At 37.8% G+C, this 21776-nt stretch overlaps 1 protein-coding gene across 1 annotated transcript in view; it reads right to left on the bottom strand.

The window, feature by feature from the left end:
* TSNAXIP1 (translin associated factor X interacting protein 1) overlaps positions 1-21776 on the bottom strand; it is a 168647-nt gene that overhangs the window by 131508 nt on the left and 15363 nt on the right. Inside the window, exon 6 of the mRNA XM_053715909.1 lies at positions 20117-20313. Coding sequence (XP_053571884.1) covers positions 20117-20313 — 197 coding nt within the window. The remainder of the gene's footprint in view (positions 1-20116; positions 20314-21776) is intronic.

Here is a 21776-nt window from a genome sequence, read left to right as displayed (position 1 = left end):
TCAAAAAGGCAAGATTATAAAGTTTAATATCTGGCAAGGCTAGCCCCGCATACTCTCTAGGAAGGGACAATTTAGTTAGCGAAATTCTGGGCTTTTTATTCTGCCAAATAAATTTTCTAAGTACAACGTTAAATAATAAAACATCTTTACCTTTAAGAACCAGAGGAGTGTTTTGTAAAATGTATAATATCTTCGGAAGGCAAACCATTTTATATAGGGCAATACGACCTGACAATGATAGAGGAAGGTTCTGCCAGTTTTTCAGATTTTCTTTAATTTTATTCAATACCGGAGGTATGTTAAGATTATACCACGTATCTGGATTGGAAGAGATCATGATACCAAGGTATCTAAAGGAGTTGGTCACTATTTTAAATGGAATATTACCCATAGAGTCCTTGGATTGGTTAATCCATAATAATTCGGATTTCGACATGTTTACTCTATAACCAGAAAAAGCCCCAAATTGTTCTATGATTAATATAAGTTTAGGGACGTTAATGGATGTTTTAGATGTATAAATTAAGATGTCATCAGCATATAGAGCTAATTTCATCTCTTTCTCACCAATCCTAATACCATCAAGATGTTGTCTGATGTATAAGGCAAAGGGCTCAATTGAGATATTGAAAAGGAGGGGGGAGAGAGGACACCCCTGACGAGTACCCCTCTTAAGAAAAATATTTGAAGAAGTTAAACCATTAACTAATATTCGAGTAGAAGCTGTTTTATATAGATTATCAATAAAATTGAAAAAATTACCTTGTAAACCAAATTGATGAGAGAGTGTAACAAATGATCAAAATGAACAGAATCAAATGCTTTCTCCGCGTCGATTGCAATGATTGCAGCGTCCGGGGCGCCTCTCTCCCCCTCCCTCTCCCCTTTCTTGTTAAAATAATCTATAGTTAAAAAAAGTTCCCTGATCTTTGCTGACGAATTTCGTTTAGACATAAACCCTGCCTGATCTTTATGTATGATACTGGGGAGAAGTAGTTGGAGCCTATCTGCTATAATGGAGGACAAAATTTTATAATCGGTATTTAATAATGCTATCGGCCTGTATGATTCCTTTCTATCGGGCTCTTTCCCTTGTTTAAGAATTAAGGTTGTAAATGAAGCAGAAAAACTGGGTGGGGGAATAATGCCTTTTATATAAATCTCATTATATAAAGAAAGTAAATGAGGTGATATTGATTTGGCAAGTATTTTATAAAATTCGTTAGGCAAACCGTCGGGGCCCGAGGCTTTGTTTAAAGAGAGATCAAGAATTGCTTTTGAAATCTCGGGCTCAGTTATGGGAAGATTGAGCACTTCAACTAGATCTGCCGATACCAAATTATGTGTGATTTTATCCCAAAAAGATTCCCGTACCTGTAAATTTGAGGTTTTCAAAGAGTATATGTCCTGATAATATTCAACAAAGGAATTAATTATATCTTCTGAAGATGTTATTGTCTTATCTTCTCCCTGTAATGAATCTATCACTGATGAGCACTTATCTCTTTTTACTAATTTTGCTAGCAGTTTTCCTGATTTGCTCCCATGCCTGTATAGTTTGGCTTGGAATTTCAGATCTTTCTGTGTAGCCTTAAGTAAAAGAAAAGAGTCTCTTTCCTTTAACGCTTGGGTATATTTTGCCCAATTTCTAGGTGTTTTGTCTAATAGGTAGGAGTTATAAGAATTAGAAACAGATCTTATAATTTCTCTTTCTCTAAGCTTAAATTTTTTTCCTGTTTATAGAATAAGCTAAAATTTCTCCTCTCAAAACCGCCTTAGCGGCTTCCCAAAAAATTATGGGACGATTAATGTATTCTTTGTTAAAGGAAGAGTATTCCTGGAACTTAGTGTTTAGCCAATTTTTAAATTTAAGATCCGAAGCAAGATAAGTGGGAAAAACAAATCTGGAATATCTTGAAGTAGGATTGCTCGGGAAGAACTCTAAGAGGATTGGAGCATGATCCGATATGCAGATAGGTAAAATTTTAACATCTAATTTTACTTTGCATAATCTCTCATCTATAAGAATCAAGTCAATTCTTGACAGTGACTTGTGCGCCTTAGAGAGGAAAGTAAAGTCCCTAGACTCTGGATTATGTGACCTCCATATATCTCTAAGACGGAGATTCTGAAAAAGTTTGAGAAACATTTTGGCTTCTAAATTATCCCTTTTGGTTCTGAGAGAGGAATTCTTATGCCTTAACCTATCTAGGGGAAATTGCGGTGCCATGTTGAAGTCCCCGCCTAATATCAAAAAGCCTTCTGTATAGGACAATAAATTTGCTTGAAGCTTTTCCCAAAAGGGGAAACTAAATACATTTGGAGCATATATGTTACATAATGTGTAGAGTATTTGGTCAATTTTAATTTTCACCATTATGAACCTCCCTTCTGGATCTGAGTTAGTATGGAGAACCTGGTATTTTATCTTTTTACCGAGTAGAATCGCTACCCCTCCCTTCCTTTGGGTACTGGGCGACGCAAGTACTTCATTCACCCAAGAGCACTTAAGTTTAAGAACCTCTTGCATTTTAAGGTGAGTTTCCTGCAAAAATGCGATGTCTGTCCGAATTTTTCTTAACTGTGCTATTATTGTTTTGCGTTTGATAGGTGATGTGATACCCCCAATATTCCAAGAGGTCAATTTAAAACCGTTTAATATATCAATCATTCAAACATTGTATAAAAGAGAGGAAAAGAATAGGGTAACACAAAAAAAAAAAAAAAAACACAAGACATGACAAGACACCCCAACATATAACAAAAACCATTGAAAAATGTAGGAGCTATGATCTAAGCCGTGTGTGAATATTATACATCTCATAGCCATCTATATTGATAATATCCAGCTGTAGATAAATGCCAGTTCCTCTCTACTAGATTGAAATCTTAGCTTATTCTGAGGGAAGTTGTTTTGATATAAATGTTTCTGCTTCTCTAGCTGACTCAAAAAAATGTGTACTGTTATTAATTATTATTTTCAACTTTGCTGGATAAATAATAGTGGCTCGGTGACCTTGATTTATTAGCTTGGTGCATAGCGGGGCCAGGTCCCTTCTTTTAGCAGATGTTTCTGCAGAGAAATCCTGGAAAAGCATAATTTTAGCTCCATCCAGAAATATGGGTTGATTTTTTTTGAAGTACTGCAGTAATAAAAGTTTATCCTGATAGTTAAGGGCTTTGGCTATGACTGGTCTAGGTCTGGGATTTCTGCTCTCTGCCATTTGTCTTCCTAATCTATGCACTCTCTCTATAACTATCCTTGGGTGTGATTGAGGAATTTGCAATAAGTGTGGCAGTGTTATTGTTACAAATTTGTCAAGATCCTCATATTGCTTTTCTTCAGGGATACCAATGATTCTGAAATTATTTCGTCTAGCCCGATTCTCAATATCTTCCAATTTTAGCTGAAATTTTGTAAGATTAGAGTTTATAGTGTCTAACTTGCTATTGTGGGCTATCACATTATCTTCTAAGTCAGAAATTCTTTGTTCAGCTTCTCCTAATCTGTTTGAGAACTGGCGAACTTCAGTTACCAATGCGTGTATGTCTTGTTTTATTTCGGCTTTAAGGGTGTCAAATTTAGGTGAAAGGGCTTCAGAAATCTGTATAACTAAAGTTTGCAAGTCTATAGTCTCTCTTATCTGTGACATATTTGTGCTAGCGGGAGAGGTGTCTGTTGTGATTTCTGGTGTGGTTTTATTATTTCTTTTTTCTCTCTGCCTCCCAGCCATAGTGGAGGGAGGTGTTTTAGTATGTGTGGTGAAAAATGTATCCATGCAATAGTGGTTGTGTGGAAACAAAAATAAAAACTCAGTGAGGGGGGTGAGTGTGAGGGGAGTGATAAATTAAATAAATTTTGTGCTGTGATTTCTCTGTTATCAGTGGCAATTTTTTAATTAGTTTCAGGCTTGCAAAAAAATTTTTCTTATCCCTTTTCTCCTGCTCTCTGCTTTATTTCCCCTTCGCCTAGGGTTGTATCCACCCTAGAATATTTTACTTATCTTAGGTACTTTAAATATCTCAGGGGAAAAAGTAGAGTAATTTTTAGAGTATATACCGTTATGCTTTTAAGCAGTGCTATCTTGAGCAATACTATTTTCAATTCAACAGATGGTGGTCATACACAGGTAAAAAGTGACTATTTTGAAGAATAGAATTACATTGTAGGTTTAGACCTAATAATATAGGACCCAGAAGTGCCCACATATACCCTAACTCATATACACAGACGTGCAAATGGGCCCATATGCAGACAAAAATCTTATTTAGGCAAAAAGAGAAAAAAAAAAAAGCAGTCTAAACTAAAAAGGGTGTATAATCAGAGTCACTGATAGATTACGCCATTCTGTTGCATGTTCTAATTAAGCAGTTTGGCAGCAGCCCTATCTATGTATACAATTGTGTCAGTTTTCAGCAGCTAGTAGTATTAGATATGTTACAACGTTCAGTTCTCCAGTCACTTTGTATTGGTATGTGATTTAAGTTTTTACTGAAGTAAAGTGATCAGTGATCCCCAGGCCAAAGCTAGCAAAAAGCATTCGTATATTGTAAAAGAATAGCTCTGGGGTATAATAAGATAGTACCTGACCCTGGTCCTTTAGGGTATAATGTGTCTCCAGCGGTTAAAGTTCTCTAGGGGGCTTCTTTAAACGGGTTCTTGGTTCTTTACCTCTCCACGCAACATCGGTGGGGAAAGATAAAGGAGTTGAAGGAAAAACAAGTGCTGCAGGTGGTATTCCAGCCCTCCTCTTGAAACACGGGCAGGCAAACACCAAATGTGCCGCTTCTCGGGTAGTGCTCCCACAGCGCAGATCAGCGCCGCACCTTCAGGAATCAGATGTCCCGGTCAGGTGATCCACAGGAGCCGCGTCTTGCGGTGAGCCGTCTCAGAAGGTCCAGAGGGAGTATCACTCCGCCGTATCAGGTGCCCAACCAGAATAGGGGCTATGTGAAGCCGGAAAGGAGCGGACCACCAGCCAGAGGTACCCCGCCGGACACAATCCCCAACAGGTCAGTTTAGCCCGGTCACACAGGCTCTCATTCCAGTGATCAACCGCTAGGTCAGTCTGCTCCGGGCAAATCACGAACCACTACCGCAGCAGTCTCTGTGTCTGTGAGCGCCCACGTCCGGTGCTCAGGAAAGCCTCTCAATAGTTGCCTTGTTTCTTGGTATTAGAGTCCCGACTAGGAGACAAACCGAGTGTAACGTTTATATATCGTTCTGCTGCTCTACCAGGAGAGCTCTTAACTTTTTGGCTTTTTTTGTTTCCCAGGATCAGACAGTAGTAAGATCTGTGGTATGTCTTTACTTCTTTTGATACTTTGTCATAATTTTCAAGGCCATGTATCCAATCTGTAAGCGCAAGTGCGATGTCTTAGCACTTTTGGAGGAGCCGATAGCTGAGATAACTTGCTTGCTTGAGCCGCCCCAGGCCAGGGGTGTTCAGCACGCTTTCCCGCTGCCAATAGCTCGTTAGGAGATACAGAGCAGGTGTCTCTCTGACCTTACACCTGAACTCCTCCCACCGGCTTCCTCCCAGACCGTTACATTTTAAACAACTTTCCAATTTACTTCCATTATCTAATTTGCTTCATTCTATTAGTATCCTTTGTTGAAGCAGCAGCAATGCATTACTTGGAGCCAATAAAATGAGGCATATATGTGCAGCCACCAATCAGCGGCTCCTGAGCCTACCTATGTATCCTTTTCAACAAAAAATACCAAGAGAACAAAACAAATGAGATAATAGAAGTAAATTGGAAAATTATTTAAAATCACAAGCTCTATCTGAATCATGAAAGAAATAAAATTGGGTTTCATAGCCCTTTAAGGAGTGCACATGAGCACTAAACCTGCATTTGTTTGCAGAAGAATGTAAAAAAAAAACAATTGTTCCTCTATTCATTGGATTTTTCCAAAACTGATAAATGGGACACTCTTTTAACAACAAAAAAAGAATACACACTAGAATTTTTTTTTATAGATTAGTTTGTATGGTTAAAACCATTAGGTGGGAAAAGGCTTTAAAGGCTTTAAACGTTCAAATTTACATTATTCAATAAAGATTTAATAATGTCTTTGTAAACTGATTAATTCCTGTGTCAGCTAATAAGTATATAAGCTTTATTTTTTACCCTAGGTATACAATATTTAGTAGCACTCTTTAGATAACCTTAACAACAGGGTACAGGGTACGTCGCTGATCAGTAAGGGATTGTCTGGGTATGCTATAAACCCTCCCTCCCTCCTGCAGGATCGCTAAAAAGACACCTCCATAGAAAGACCAGCAACATCATTAAAGGGTTAAGATTCTAAAATTCTGAAGTTATATAAAACTGAATCCCAGGTCTACAATACTAAAGAAAAAGCTAATTTATTTGTTTAATGGGCCAGTAAACCTAGCAAATAATGTTATATAATTCTGCACATAGCAAGGAAAACAGAACGCCGCTCCTGGCTCTACTGAGCGGGTCTGTTTTCTTCTGCTAAGTGCATCGCGGGCACGCTGTCTAGTCACAGCGTGCCTGATCGCGTTATTAAAATCAATGTACCTCGCTCCCGCTATGGTCTGTGCAGAATTATATAACATTATTTGCTAGGTTTACTGGCCCTTTAATTTAAAATATATAGTTGTTCAAGTGCTGAATAAATCAACTTTTGTATTATTTCTTTATTCCAGTATATAAATACTGTGTCAGTTAAATACAAATTACAGTTTAACCAGATTCAACTAAACATTTTTCACCAATAGTTGCTGATAATGAATTATCGGCAGCTCCTAAGGGTTTATTTTTCCTTTTTTAACATTTAACATCTCTCTGTGGTTTATATGGTTGCTCTTTCCTCTTTTACCGCTTCCTACATATTGGCTGAGGTTTACTATTAATAGTTGCAGTTGAAATCAGTAGGATCCAATACATTTTTTGCCCCACATTTACACTGCACAAATGATCATTTTACAAATTCTGATCTTTACGCTAAACGTACGTCACAAAAAGAGATAGAAAGGTACAAAGATGAGGCAAAACAGTGTGAAAAATGTTAGAAACTACACATATCACCAAGCTGAGAATACCCAATTTAATCACTACTAATATATAAACTTACTTAAATTTCAGTATCCACTACTATAGTGTGTTCAATCTAGGCCTTATATCTAGAACAGAGGGGCTTGTGTTCTGATTCTGAGTATAACTACTGGGCGCTACCTAACCTATTGCGACTTATTTACTGACTGTGTGTCTGGAGAGCCCGAATTATAACACACAAATTAATTTTTTTTTGTGTGTTTTTGTTTCATCAGAATTGATGGGTAAAGTAGCTATGGAGAGTACGGTGGCTTGGCAGAGCTGCCTGCGGCCGAGGCAGCGCACCTTGCTATGCTCCCTAGTTTTTATTTCCCTGACCGGACACTTTGGGGCATATGTATCAAGCTCCGAATGGAGCTTGATGCCCCGTGTTTCTGGCGAGCCTGCAGGCTCGCCAAAAACAGCAGTTATGAAGCAGCGGTCACAAAGACGGCTGCTCCATAACCTGCCCGCCTGCTCTGAGCAGGTGGACAGACATCGCCACAATACAACCCGATAGAGTACGATCGGGTTGATTGACACCCCCCTGCTGGCGGCCTATTGGCTGCGAGTCTGCAGGGGGCGGCGTTGCACCAGCAGCTCTTGTGAGCTGCTGGTGCAATGCTGAATATGGCGAGCGTATTGCTCGCTGTATTCAGCGAGGTCTGGCGGACCTGATCCGCAGTGTCGGATCAGGTCCGCCAGACCTTGATACATAAGCCCCATAGTCTTTTTAGCCACATATACCGCTGTCATTTATTTTATGTACCTTAAGCAGAGGGAAGCAAAACTCCCAAAATGAGCAATTCTGATTCAAGCTGACATTAATCTAGTTTCTTGTTCAATAGTGAGCCTTCGATACATACAAGGTGTATACAAATATTGAAAGCTATGGGTTGTATCTTCCTATGATGCCACATGATCACAATTACACATTATAAAAAACAAGAAAAACAAGGTTTTATGTTGAGGCCCAAGAGTGGCCTCATTCTGACCATTATTGCCTTCTGTATTTTATTTTTTAATTTATTTATGTATCCATTGCAGGGTCCAAAAGTGTCCCTTTGTGTCATTTAGAAGGCATACAGTTACCTTCCGGCAAGCTTTATCTTTACTTATAATTTTCAATCTCTCCATATGACTAAGATATGTTTATCCAGTATGACTTGCAATGTATTTAATGTTGGCAAGAACTATATGTTTGACTATACTGCTGTTGGTTTTTTGTTTGTAAGCCGTGAATTGAACCTCAATAAAAATATTAAAAAAAAAAAAATGTTAGAAACTAATTACAGGTGAAAAAAACCCTATATCCAAACTGCTCGGGACCAGAACACGTTTAGATTTCGGAATAGTTTGGATTTTGGAATATTATTATCTGTAAAATGGGACAGTTTAGAGAGGGGATGGGACCAAGTGCAAACAACAATATCTTATGTCATTTAGGCAATATTTACATGTCATTATAAAGCTTATACATATAACCTAAAGGTAGTTTTATATCATTTTTAATATTTTTGTATATTTAATACCCTGTAATCAGAAAGCTAATATTTGTTGTTTTAAATAAATACAGATTATTATTTGCATTTTTAGAGCACAAACAGACAAAGCAAAGATGCAGAAAGAGAATATTGTGACTTACAGGCGGGAAAAATTCGTAATTCTTTATTATTTTATTTAAAAAATATTAATTAAATAGTTTGGATTTCAGAATAAGTTTGGATTTTGGAATTCTGGATTTGGAGATTTGTACCTGTATTACAAACAATGTAGCGTTCGGATTGAGCCCTTTGTAAATTACCAAAGGAAAATAATTATTTACATGTGTAAGATCAATCATCAAGATAAGTGTCAAGCAATCTGTGTATGGGAATATCCACAAACAGTAATATAATATAAGATGAGGGAGCACCAAAACAAGGCTAAAGTGAGATAGTGTGAATATATTGAAAATTAAAAACAGTAAAAATGTATAAACATATAACAATATTTATTAATAACAAAGCATAACAATAGGGTACCCTATCAGAATACATTTTTGAAGCTATAGAAAATATAGAACATTGATACAAATTGAATATGTAAAATTGTGGAAATAGAAAATAGTGTCCCAGTCACATAAATGTCCTGTGGTATGAAGTCAAAGAATCCTCTATGTGTTGTATCCTCTGATGTGAAGTGATATCCAATGTGAGAGATTTCCAAAAAATATATGTTGAAAAAAGTGAAAAGAAAACGAAAACTAAAAAGAAAAAAATGAAAAATAAAAATGTCTGTGATATTCTTAATGTATTATGCTGAAACAAACCTGTGGGAAAAAAATATAATATAGTGCAATAATGTAATAACCTAGTAGCCCTGCTATAAAATAAGGCGTACCTAATAAAAAAGCTCGATATCAGGTTCCTTGGTTATTTGAATCACAACTGCAGAGTCTGAATAAATTATATTTGTTTCACAACTGAAGTACAGGCTATTATATCAGCATAGACTGTTTTATTCAGAGTGATTTTTATAAGTAATGGCAGTAAGTCTTTATATGGTTATATAATATCGTTATACCATATAAATATTTAGAGGCTGAAAATAAGTATTATTGTTAATAACAACTTTTGACATTAGTTGTGCTCAAACCCAAATGTGAGAGATAGTGTTCATTGTAATAAGCACTGAGGCATGAGAGATGTGAGAGACACAGACCGCAGCTGCTGACAGGGGCGTGACCTGCTGCGAGACACAGCACACAGAGTAATGCTTGCAGCGTGGATATCTGAACACAGACTAGTGATTGCAATTGGTGCTGTGAGACACGCTGAGTTGTAAGGAGCTGTATGGCACGCTGAGCTGAATGGATCTGTGTGACGTCACATAAAGTCCGTTACTGTCCGGTATGAGAATGTATCAAAGGAAGTTCATAGAATTAAATAAAACATACGTTGCAATCAAAGTAATATCTGAGAGATAAAGTAAATTTACATAAGTTCAAAAGAAAACATGAAATTTGTAATTAGCCGTTACTTAAGGCATCCAAGGTAAATTAGAATTGATACAAGTACCGTAGCAGTAGTTGGTAGAATCCTCCTGTTTGGAAATTAAGTAGCAATTCCTGTAGAGATGTGGAGTTGAAATAACTTAATACTTCTTGGAATAGCAATCTTCAGGATGAATGAGACTAGTTGTTATTAGTCCCTTTGTGAGACCAAACTGCAGCTGGTATTTGTAAATCCAAATGTTAAAGTAGTAGAAGTAAATCTTCTTTTGATAAGTATATAGCTTATAAGAAACAGAGCACTGGTTTCAGCAAACAATACTCAACAACTAAGCACTTGTTTGGGGCGGGGTGATGCCTTAAGTACAGGTGATGAAGGTGAGTTAAGGCAAAAAGTAAAAGCAGGACTGGAATCCTTACAGATCCCCCCCCTCAAGCAAGCCGACCACGGGTTGGAATTTAGGTCTGTTTGGATATCGTCTATGGAAACGAGCAATAAGCTTTGGAGCATTAATGTGTGCATGAGGTTCCCAAGTATCATCCTCTGGGGCGAACCCTTTCCATCGGACCAGATACTGTAATTCCCCATTATAAAATCTTGAGTCCAAAAGATCATAAACTTCATAGACATCAGTGCCCAATTGAATAGGAGAAGGGGGTAGAAGAGGTACATCAGGCTTATCTCCCAAGTAAGGATTCAATAATGATACATGGAAAGTTGGGTGGATGGGTAAAGAATCAGGTAGATCAAGCCTGACGGCATTTTCATTGATGATGTGTAGAATTCTGAATGGGCCAAGGAACAACCCAGCCAATTTTTTACTTGGTAAGTGCATTTTAATGTTTTTGGAAGATAACCAAACATAGTCCCCTATAGAATATTTCGGAGAAGCTCTACGACGTAAATCATAAAATTTCTTCTGAGAAGCCTGAGCTTGTTTGATGTTATCTCGTAAATGTAGGAAATTTTCAGCTATGTTTTGTGTTAGCACATCAACAGATGGTGAATCATGTGTAGAAGTCGTTTGGATAGTGAATCTTGGATTAAAACCATAATTGGCGAAAAAGGGAGAGTAATTTGTAGTGCTGTTAATGGTATTATTATAGGCAAATTCAGCCATGGAGAGAAAGGAAGTCCATTTATTTTGATGATATGAGCAATAGCAATGTAGATATTGCTCAAGCCACTGATTGAGTCTCTCAGTTTGGCCGTTAGTCTGAGGGTGGAAGGCTGTGCTTAACCTTTGATCGATTTGGAGTGCTTTAGTGAGTGCTTTCCAGAAGCGTGAGGTGAATTGGGTTCCTCTATCAGTAGTTAAAATGGAGGGTAACCCGTGGTATCGTACAATGTGGTTTAGAAATAAATATGCTGTTTCAATGGAAGTGGGTAACTTGTGATAAGGAATAAAATGTGCCATTTTAGAAAAATGATCGGTAACAACTAAAATGGTGTTTTGTCCAGAACTAGGTGGTAAATCAACTATAAAATCCATTCCCAAATGAGACCAAGGAGATTCCGGTACTTCCAAAGGAATTAAATAGCCATAGGGAGGTCTCCTTTCTGGTTTTGATACTGTACAGGTTGTACAATGTTGTATATATTCCTTTATACTGGTTTTCATCGATGGCCACCAGTAACTTCTGGAGATGAGCTCATGTGTACGTTTGATTCCTGGATGACCAATTAGTGGAGGGTCATGATGATCTTTGATTATTTTCTGTCTGAAACGTTCTGGAATATATAGTTTAGAACCATGGAAGTAAAAACCATCCTGGAGAGTTAGGCTATCTAGTAGGGTTTGGTCTTCTGAAGATAGATCAGATTGGTATTCCTTATCCTGTTGAGATAGGATAGCAAGGAATCGAGTAGGGGGAAGAATGCTAGTAGGAGAGTCTTCTTGTATAGGTCTTGGATCTCGTCGAGAGAGTGCATCTGCCTTCCCATTTTTTGAACCCGGCCTGTACATGATTTGGAAATTGAAACGACTAAAGTAGAGACTCCATCTCACTTGACGTCCAGATAAAGTTTTATTATTTTGTAGATATTCCAAATTCCGGTGATCCGTGTAAATCACTATAGGTAGGGAGGTACCTTCAAGGAGATGTCTCCAGAATTCAAAGGCTCTTTTAATGGCTAGAAGTTCCTTGTCCCCAATGGAATAATTGATCTCTGCTGGAGTCATAATTTTTGAATAGAACCCAACTGGGTGTAGTGGTTCTGTAGGAGACTGTCTTTGGGAGAGGACAGCGCCAAGAGCATAATCTGAAGAATCCACCTCTAGGGTATATTGAAGGTTTGGATCAGGATATTTCAGAATGGGAGCAGATGAAAAGGAATTCTTTAGGAAGCTGAATGCATCATCCTGTTCTTTAGTCCACTTGAAAGAGCAATTAGCACTAGTTAATTTAGTCAGAGGTTTTGCAATTTTAGAAAAATTGCGAATGAACTTTCTGTAATAGTTACTGAAACCAAGAAACTTTTGTAGTTCTTTCCTTGTTAAAGGTGTGGGCCATGATTTTACTGCTTCCACTTTGTTATCTTGCATTTGAATCCCATTTGGGCTGATGGAGTAACCCAGGAACTCTATTTTGTTGGTGTGGAAGATACATTTTTCCAATTTGGCGTATAGCCGATGGACTTGGAGTCTCGCTAAAACCCAACTAACATGTTTGATATGTTCTTCTAGATTTGTGGAATAGATTAAAATGTCATCTAGGTAGACAACAACACATGTGTCAAGGAGATCATGGAAAATGTCATTAATAAAGAACTGGAAAGTTGCGGGTGCGTTAGTTAAGCCGAAAGGCATAACTAGATATTCAAACAACCCATACCTAGTTCTAAAAGCGGTAAGCCACTCATCCCCCTCACGGATACGCACTAAATTGTACGCCCCTCTCAAATCTAATTTAGTAAAAATCTGAGCATGCCTGAGTCTTTCTATGAGTTCAGGAATGAGGGGGAGAGGGTATCGGTTTTTTATGGTTATTTTGTTCAATTGTCTGAAGTCAATGATAGGCCGAAGAGATTGGTCTTTATTCCGCACAAAGAACATTCCTGCACCAGCAGGAGAAACCGAAGGACGGATAAACCCTTTCTTTAGATTTTCATCTAGGTAAGTTTTTAGATGATCCAGTTCTGGTTGACAAAGTGGGTATAAATGTCCAATAGGTGGTGTGGTTCCAGGTTTCAGTTCAATAGGGCAGTCGTAGATTCTGTGTGGGGGAAGGGTATCTGCTTCCTTCTTACTGAAGACTTCAGAGAACTGCTTGTACATTTCTGGTATCAGAGTTTCTGATGTGGAGGATAAACTGTGAAAAAAGGTTCTATGGCAAGTCTGTTGACAGAAATCAGAATTTAATTGAACATTTAAGGATTTCCAATTAATATCAGGTTTGTGTAGCTGTAACCAAGCTAGCCCAAGTACTATTGGGAATAATGGAGAAGTGATTACATCAAAAGTGAGATGTTCATGATGTGTTTTTAATGTAGTGACAGAGAGCGGGATGGTGTGATGTGTAATTGGCCCTGATGATATCTCAGAGCCATCAACCACACGAAGGAAAATAGGAGACAACTTTTTTATCAATGGTATTTTATTTTTAGAAACCAGAGAACTGTCAATGTAGTTTCCTTGTGCTCCTGTATCCAATATGGCTGGAATGGTCAATTGCTTATTTGCCCACTGTAGAGAAAGAAGTAAAGAACAATGAAGAGGGTTGTTATGCTTTGACTGGAGAGAAAGATTAGTATGGTACTTACTCTTCTTGTTCTGTGGCAAAGAGGGGCAATCCTTTAAAGTATGAGATGAGGATGCGCAATACATGCAGAGGCCTCTAGTCTTCCTTCTGATACGTTCTTCAGGAGTTAGAGGTCCTCTAAAAAAACTTATATCCATTGCTTCAGCACCAGTTGAACCAGTATGAGGACTGTTAGAAGTGGGATGGTTTAGAACCTTATCCTTCTTATAAACAATTTCAGGGTATTGACGTTCAAATCTTCTTTCACGTAATCTCCTATCAATTTGCCTGCTGAGCTTCATAAGGCCTTCCAATGTTTCAGGTAACTCAGTTCGGGCTAATTCATCTTTTACTGCGTCAGAGAGTCCAAGCCTGAACTGGTTTTTTAAAGCAATGGCGTTCCATTGAGAGTCAATAGAATATTGCTTGAATTCTGTTATGTAACATTCAACAGGTTTGATACCTTGTTTTAAGTTCCTCATCTTTTTCTCAGCAGTATACTGTAGGTTAGAATCATAGTATAATTCATCCATGATATCCAGGAAAGATGAAAAAGATGAAAGAACAGCATTATTTGTCTCAAAGAGAGTGTCTGCCCAAATGCGAGGTTCACCTCTTAAATAGCTTATCATTGTAAGGACTTTAACCCTATCATTTGGGTATGTTTTAGGTTTAAGGGTGAAATTAAGCAGACAAGCATTTTTGAATTGACGGTATAAATTCCTATCTCCATTGAAAAAATCTGGAGGTGCAATAAATGGTTCTGACAGATTGTCAGGAAGGCTCTGTTTAATAGAGACAGTGTCTTTTATTACTTTTCTTAAAGTTTCATTTTCTAATTGTAACTCTCTAAAGGCTTGACTAAGTTGGTCAACTCTTTGTGTTAAATTATAAACAATTTGAGGAAGCTCTGCTGGATCCATATTTTATGGCTTAGTTGTTATATCAGGTTCCTTGGTTATTTGAATCACAACTGCAGAGTCTGAATAAATTATATTTGTTTCACAACTGAAGTACAGGCTATTATATCAGCATAGACTGTTTTATTCAGAGTGATTTTTATAAGTAATGGCAGTAAGTCTTTATATGGTTATATAATATCGTTATACCATATAAATATTTAGAGGCTGAAAATAAGTATTATTGTTAATAACAACTTTTGACATTAGTTGTGCTCAAACCCAAATGTGAGAGATAGTGTTCATTGTAATAAGCACTGAGGCATGAGAGATGTGAGAGACACAGACCGCAGCTGCTGACAGGGGCGTGACCTGCTGCGAGACACAGCACACAGAGTAATGCTTGCAGCGTGGATATCTGAACACAGACTAGTGATTGCAATTGGTGCTGTGAGACACGCTGAGTTGTAAGGAGCTGTATGGCACGCTGAGATGAATGGAGCTGTGTGACGTCACATAAAGTCCGTTACTGTCCGGTATGAGAATGTATCAAAGGAAGTTCATAGAATTAAATAAAACATACGTTGCAATCAAAGTAATATCTGAGAGATAAAGTCAATTTACATAAGTTCAAAAGAAAACATGAAATTTGTAATTAGCCGTTACTTAAGGCATCCAAGGTAAATTAGAATTGATACAAGTACCGTAGCAGTAGTTGGTAGAATCCTCCTGTTTGGAAATTAAGTAGCAATTCCTGTAGAGATGTGGAGTTGAAATAACTTAATACTTCTTGGAATAGCAATCTTCAGGATGAATGAGACTAGTTGTTATTAGTCCCTTTGTGAGACCAAACTGCAGCTGGTATTTGTAAATCCAAATGTTAAAGTAGTAGAAGTAAATCTTCTTTTGATAAGTATATAGCTTATAAGAAACAGAGCACTGGTTTCAGCAAACAATACTCAACAACTAAGCACTTGTTTGGGGCGGGGTGATGCCTTAAGTACAGGTGATGAAGGTGAGTTAAGGCAAAAAGTAAAAGCAGGACTGGAATCCTTACACTCGAGCAGTGACACTTCAACGCGTTTCGGCCCTAGCGCAGGCCTTTTTCAAGAATTTTTGAAAAAGGCCCATGCTATATCTTCAAAAATGTATTCTGATAGGGTACCCTATTGTTATGCTTAGTTATTAATAAATATTGTTATATGTTTATACATTTTTTCATTTTTAACCCCTTAAGGACCAGCGACGTACCCTGTATGTCACTGGCCTTTTTTTGGGACTTGATTGTTTTATAGCACGGTCTTGCCACCAGCCTTGAGACTGCTCTATTCCACAAAGCCTGCTGGAGGGAGGGCATTAATAGCGTGTTCTTGCTAGACTTGTGCTATTATGTCCTGAAAAAAACCCTTAATGACCAGTGACATACAGGGTACATTGTGGTCATTAAGGGGTTAATATATTCACACTGTCTCACTTTAGTCTTGTTTTGCCGCTCCCTCATCTTATATTATTGTCATTAGTTTAAAGTCTGTTAGGGAACTTTTTGGGGAGTATGTGAGGTTATCTGTGTAGGCGCTGTAATTATTGCATTTTATCATAGACTCAATATCCACAAAGACAGGATGCTCAAGCTGCTGTCGGTGTGTGTGGCATTTTTCTGCGGCAGCACATAATCCAATTGGTGATGTTGTGAGTGCGCCATCAGGTGCATGCATGAGGCATTACTATATGAACAACGATACACTGATCCGAAAGCCTGACTTAACGTGTATAAAAAATACACATTTTATTCCAGAAAAAGTATTAAAAACATACAATACATGGCTGGGGTTAATACATTTTTTAAAAAAGTTGTCTTAGGGGAGTCAGAGCCACTCCACACAGACGCGTTTGTTTCATGCCCTAAAGCCCTTGTTCGCTGATGAATAAGTTCTCTTCACGCATGGGCATCTTTGCTCAATTACGGCCAAAAGTTCATGGAAATGAAATGGAGAAATTAAAACGTTTTTGCACAAAAGCAAAATAAGCAGCAAAACTCTTAGTTTCAGTACTGGCTTAATACAAATTTTAAACTTTTATATTAAAAATAAATAAAAATACATTTCAACACACACATATATGTTCTACAGTTTCTTGTGAGAATAAAACGGGGAAGAACGTGTATTTCTAAGGTAGGATTGACATCACAGTTTTTAGATACTTAATACTGATACCTATAGTTTAACCTGCAACATATGAAAGCTTATTCTTTATAAATTAAACAAAGGAAGGGTGAATGGCGTTTTCACGCTTTAAATAGGGAAACAAAGGTAATATTTAAATGTAATTTAACAAAATATTCAGCATTACACTTTTATGCTTTTTTTTTTCATTATTCTTTAAAGGGATATAAAACCCTTTTTTTTTTTCTTTCTTTCATGATTCAGATAGAGTATGCCGTTTTAAACAACTTTCTATTTTACTCCTATTATCAAAATGTATTTGTTCGCTTATCTTTTGTTGAAAAAAGAGGAACATATGCTTAGGAGCCAGCTTATTTCTGGAGCACTATATGGCAGAAGTTTTGCAAGAATGTTATCCATTTGCAAGACCACTAGAGGGCAGCACTATTTCCTGCCATGTAGTGCTCCAGATGCCTACCTAGGTATCTCTTCAACACAGAATATCATGAGAACAAAGCAAGTTTGATAATGGAAGTACATTGGAAACTTTTTTAATATGGTATGCTCCGTCGGAATCACAAAATATAATTTTTGGGTTTCATATCCCTTTAAGCTTGATAGTTACTTAACCCCTTAATGACCACAGCACTTTTCCATTTTCTGTCCGTTTGGGACCAAGGCTATTTTTACATTTTTGCAGTGTTTGTGTTTAGCTGTAATTTTCCTCTTACTTATTTACTGTACCCACACATATTATATACCGTTTTTCTCGCCATTAAATGGCCTTTCTCAAGATACCATTATTTTCATAATATCTTATAATTTACTATAAAAAAAAATATAAAATATGAGGAAAAATTGAAAAAAAAAACACTTTTTCTAACTTTGACCCCCACAATCTGTTACATATCTACAACCACCAATAAACACCCATGCTAAATAGTTTCAAAATTTTGTCCTGAGTTTAGAAATACCCAATGTTTACATGTTCTTTGTTTTTTTTGCAAGTTATAGGGCCATAAATACAAGCAGCACTTTGCTATTTCCAAACCACTTTTTTCCAAAATTAGCGCTAGTTACATTGGGACACTAATATCGTTCAGGAATCTCTGAATATCAATTGACATGTATATATTTTTTTAGTAGACATCCCAAAGTATTGATCTAGGACAATTTTGGTATATTTCATGCCACCATTTCACCGCCAAATGCGATCAAATACAAAAAATCGTTCACTTTTTCACAAATTTTTTCACAAACTTTTGGTTTCTCACTGAAATTATTTACAAACAACTTGTGCAATTATGGCATAAATTGTTGTAAATTCTTATCTGGGATCCCCTTTGTTCAGAAATAGCAGACATATATGGCTTTGGCGTTGCTTTTTGGTAATTAGAAGGCCGCTAAATGCCACTGCGCACTACACGTGTATTATGCCCAGCAGTTAAGGGGTTAATTAGGGAGCTTTTAGGGAGCTTGTAGGGTTAATTTTAGCTTTAGTGTAGTATAGTAGACAACCCCAAGTATTGATCTAGGCACATTTTGGTATATTTCATGCCACCATTTCACCGCCAAATGCGATCAAATTGAAAAAAAAGTTAAATTTTTCACAATTTTAGGTTTCTCACTGAAATAATTTACAAACAGCTTGTGCAATTATGGCACAAATGGTTGTAAATACTTGTCTGGGATCCCCTTTGTTCAGAAATAGCAGACATATATGACTTTGGCGTTGCTTTCTGGTAATTAGAAGGCCGCTAAATCCTGCTGCGCCTCACACGTGTATTATGGCTAGCAGTGAAGGGGTTAATTAGGGAGTTTGTAGGGAGCTTGCAGGGTTAATTTTAGCTTTAGTGTAGAGATCAGCCTCCCACCTGACACATCCCACCCCCTGATCCCTCCCAAACAGCTCCCTTCCCTCCCCCACCCCACAATTGTCCCCGCCATCTTAAGTACTGGCAGAAAGTCTGCCAGTACTAAAATAAAAGGGTTTTTAAAAAAAAATAAAAAAACATTTTTTTAGCATATTTACATATGCTAGGGTGTAGGATCCCCCCCTTAGCCCCCAACCTCCCTGATCCCCCCCCCAAAACCGCTCTCTAACCCTCCCCTCTGCCTCATTGGGGGCCATCTTGGGTACTGGCAGCTGTCTGCCAGTACCCAGTTTGCAAAAAAAAAGTGCTTTTTTTATTTTTGTTTGGCTTTTTTCTGTAGTGTAGCTTCCCACCCCCCCACACAGACAAACCCCCACCACCTTGCTGATCTTTTTTTAAAAAAAAAATATTTAGACATTTAAACATTTTTTATTAATAAATTTTCTGTAGTGTAGCGGTTCCCACCCGCTCCCTCCCCGTGCACGTGCACGCGCCCGCCCCCGCCCTCCCGTGCACGCGCGCGCGTCCGTGCGCGCCCCCGCTCATCCCCGCCCACGATCCCGCCCCCCTGCACATAACCAGGGCCATCGATGGCCGCCACCCGCCTCCCGGTCCGGCTCCCACCCACCAACGCAGGGAGCCACCGATCTCCGGTGCAGAGAGGGCCACAGAGTGGCTCTCTCTGCACCGGATGGCTTAAAAAGGTTATTGCAGGATGCCTCCATATCGAGGCATCACTGCAATAACCGGAAAGCAGCTGGAAGCGAGCAGGATCGCTTCCAGCTGCTTTCCACACCGAGGACGTGCAGGGTACGTTCTCAGGCATTAACTGCCTTTTTTTTGATGACGTACCCTGCACGTCCTCGGTCGTTAAGGGGTTAAAGGGACATGAAACCCAAATTTTTTCTTTCATGATTTAGAAAGAGAATGCAATTTTAAACATCTTTCTAATTTACTTCTATTATCTAATTTGATTTATTCTCTTGATATTCTTTGCTGGAAAAGCATATCTAGATATGCTCAGTAGCTGCTGATTGGTTGCTGCACATAGAAGCCTTGTGTGCTTGGCTCACCCATGTGCATTGCTTTTTCTTAAACTAAGGATACCTAAAAAATGAAGCAAAATAAATAATAGAAGTAAATTGTAATGTTGTCTAAATTTGTATTCTCTATCTGAATCATGAAAGAAAGATTTTGGGTTTAGTGGCCCTTTAACAACTAGAAGTATTAAGAACCAATCATTTTCTTATTTTTTTCTACTTGTATATTTCTCTATATTATTATGTTAAAGTATACCAACTTAATGTGTAAAAAACAGATATGTGTGACTGAGAGTAAATATTAGCATCGTAAACATAGCTGTTGCAAACTTCTTACTTGTGCTTGCAGGGAGTATTTGTCCTCATTCATTTTTTCAATCATCTTCATTAAACTGAGCTTTTCATGTTTAAGAGTCTTTATCTCAAGCCTCTCTTCTTCGTGCATGGCCTGAATCTTCTGGTCGCAGTGCTCTGATACTGTCACCAGCAAAGCTTTAAGAGGCTCCAGCTCCCGAATCTGCTCTCGCTGGTGAGCTACAAACAAAGGCAAGAACATATTACACCCTATCAGAAATGCCTAAAAGAACTGGATTTGGGACCCCCTGGGCTAGATGATAAGCAGCCAAGTACTGTTAAAAAGGATACTGTTAAATTGTTTCCCCCTTAAAGGGATATTCCAGCCAAAATTGGAATCCATGTGGATGCATTTCACTTTTGAATAGAATCATTTTTGTAATATTCATGTATTAGCAAAAATGCTTCTAAGAAAAGCTACAGCGGTTTCAAAAGTGTATTTAAGTATGCACCGTCCACCAGCATTTTAAATCCAGCACTTGCTCAGAAAGTCTAAGGTGCTTGTACCATCTGGTAATGACTCAATTTGTTAATTGCTGACATGATACAAGCCCCACTGGCACACTGATCAGCTGTAGTATTTAAAATGCTGGTGCACTGAGAATATTTAGCTATGCTTCACATGGACGTGCAGAGAAATATGTTAACACTAAAACAGTGATAGCTTTTACTAGAAGCATTTATGTCAATACATGTATATTGCAAATGTTTTTCTATTTAAAGATGTAATTCACCTATGTGCATTTACATTTAGACAGGAATGTCCCTTTAATGTGTTCCAGCAGGAGTGTAACTACAGGGGTCTCAGAAGTCTCAATTGAGACCAGGCCCACAACCTTAGGGAGATCATCTGGCCCTAAAATTATTAGTGAAGTTGTTAAGGGGGAGCTGGAGGGGCTAGTATGGCCCAGGCACCTTCTGCATTATACATACAAAAAGGGAAGTGCTGTACCAGAAACAAACAATAGCTCAATAGCTTGTTCTATGACAAATCACCGCTTAGGAGCAGCTTCTTTTAGCCTAATTATGCTTTTCACAGAGGAGAACTTTCCAACAAGGTCAGTCCAGCCTTGAAATACCAGGCAAACCATAACTTATTAAAATGGGCTGAACTTGTAGGGAGAGCAGATTCCCTTACCTAATAACTTTCTATAGAGACAAAGACCTCCTTATCTTATTATAGCCCAAAACTGAAGGCTCGATTATCTAAAGCTCTCTGGGCTTGTGAGATTTTCTAAGAAAGCTTGCAAGTACTACAAAGCTCCTGTCCTAATTTTATAGAGAACAGTGTGTCTCAAAGGGTTGTTCCCTGCTTTTAAGTATGTGAAGGTGATGCATACATTACAATAGGGCTTACAAAAATCTTAATTTAAAAATCATATAAAACAAATAAATTATATATAAATAAATAAAAGCATGCAATAAAAACACGTATTGTTTAATCACATTAACAATTGTAAGAAAACTGTTCTGCAAAAATCTCATTTTATGGAAACATTTAAAACTGTGTTGAAATTACACAGAAAAAAAACTAGTTAAGGGACATCGTAGAAATCATAATAAAACTACACTGCATATGCAAAGAAACCCTATGAAATTTGTTTTTATAATACAAAATTCAATACAAGAAAAAATAAAGCAAA

Source organism: Bombina bombina, chromosome 1 (genome assembly GCF_027579735.1).
Source record: "Bombina bombina isolate aBomBom1 chromosome 1, aBomBom1.pri, whole genome shotgun sequence".
Lineage (NCBI taxonomy): Eukaryota > Metazoa > Chordata > Amphibia > Anura > Bombinatoridae > Bombina > Bombina bombina.
This window is presented reverse-complemented; position numbering and strand designations above follow the sequence as displayed.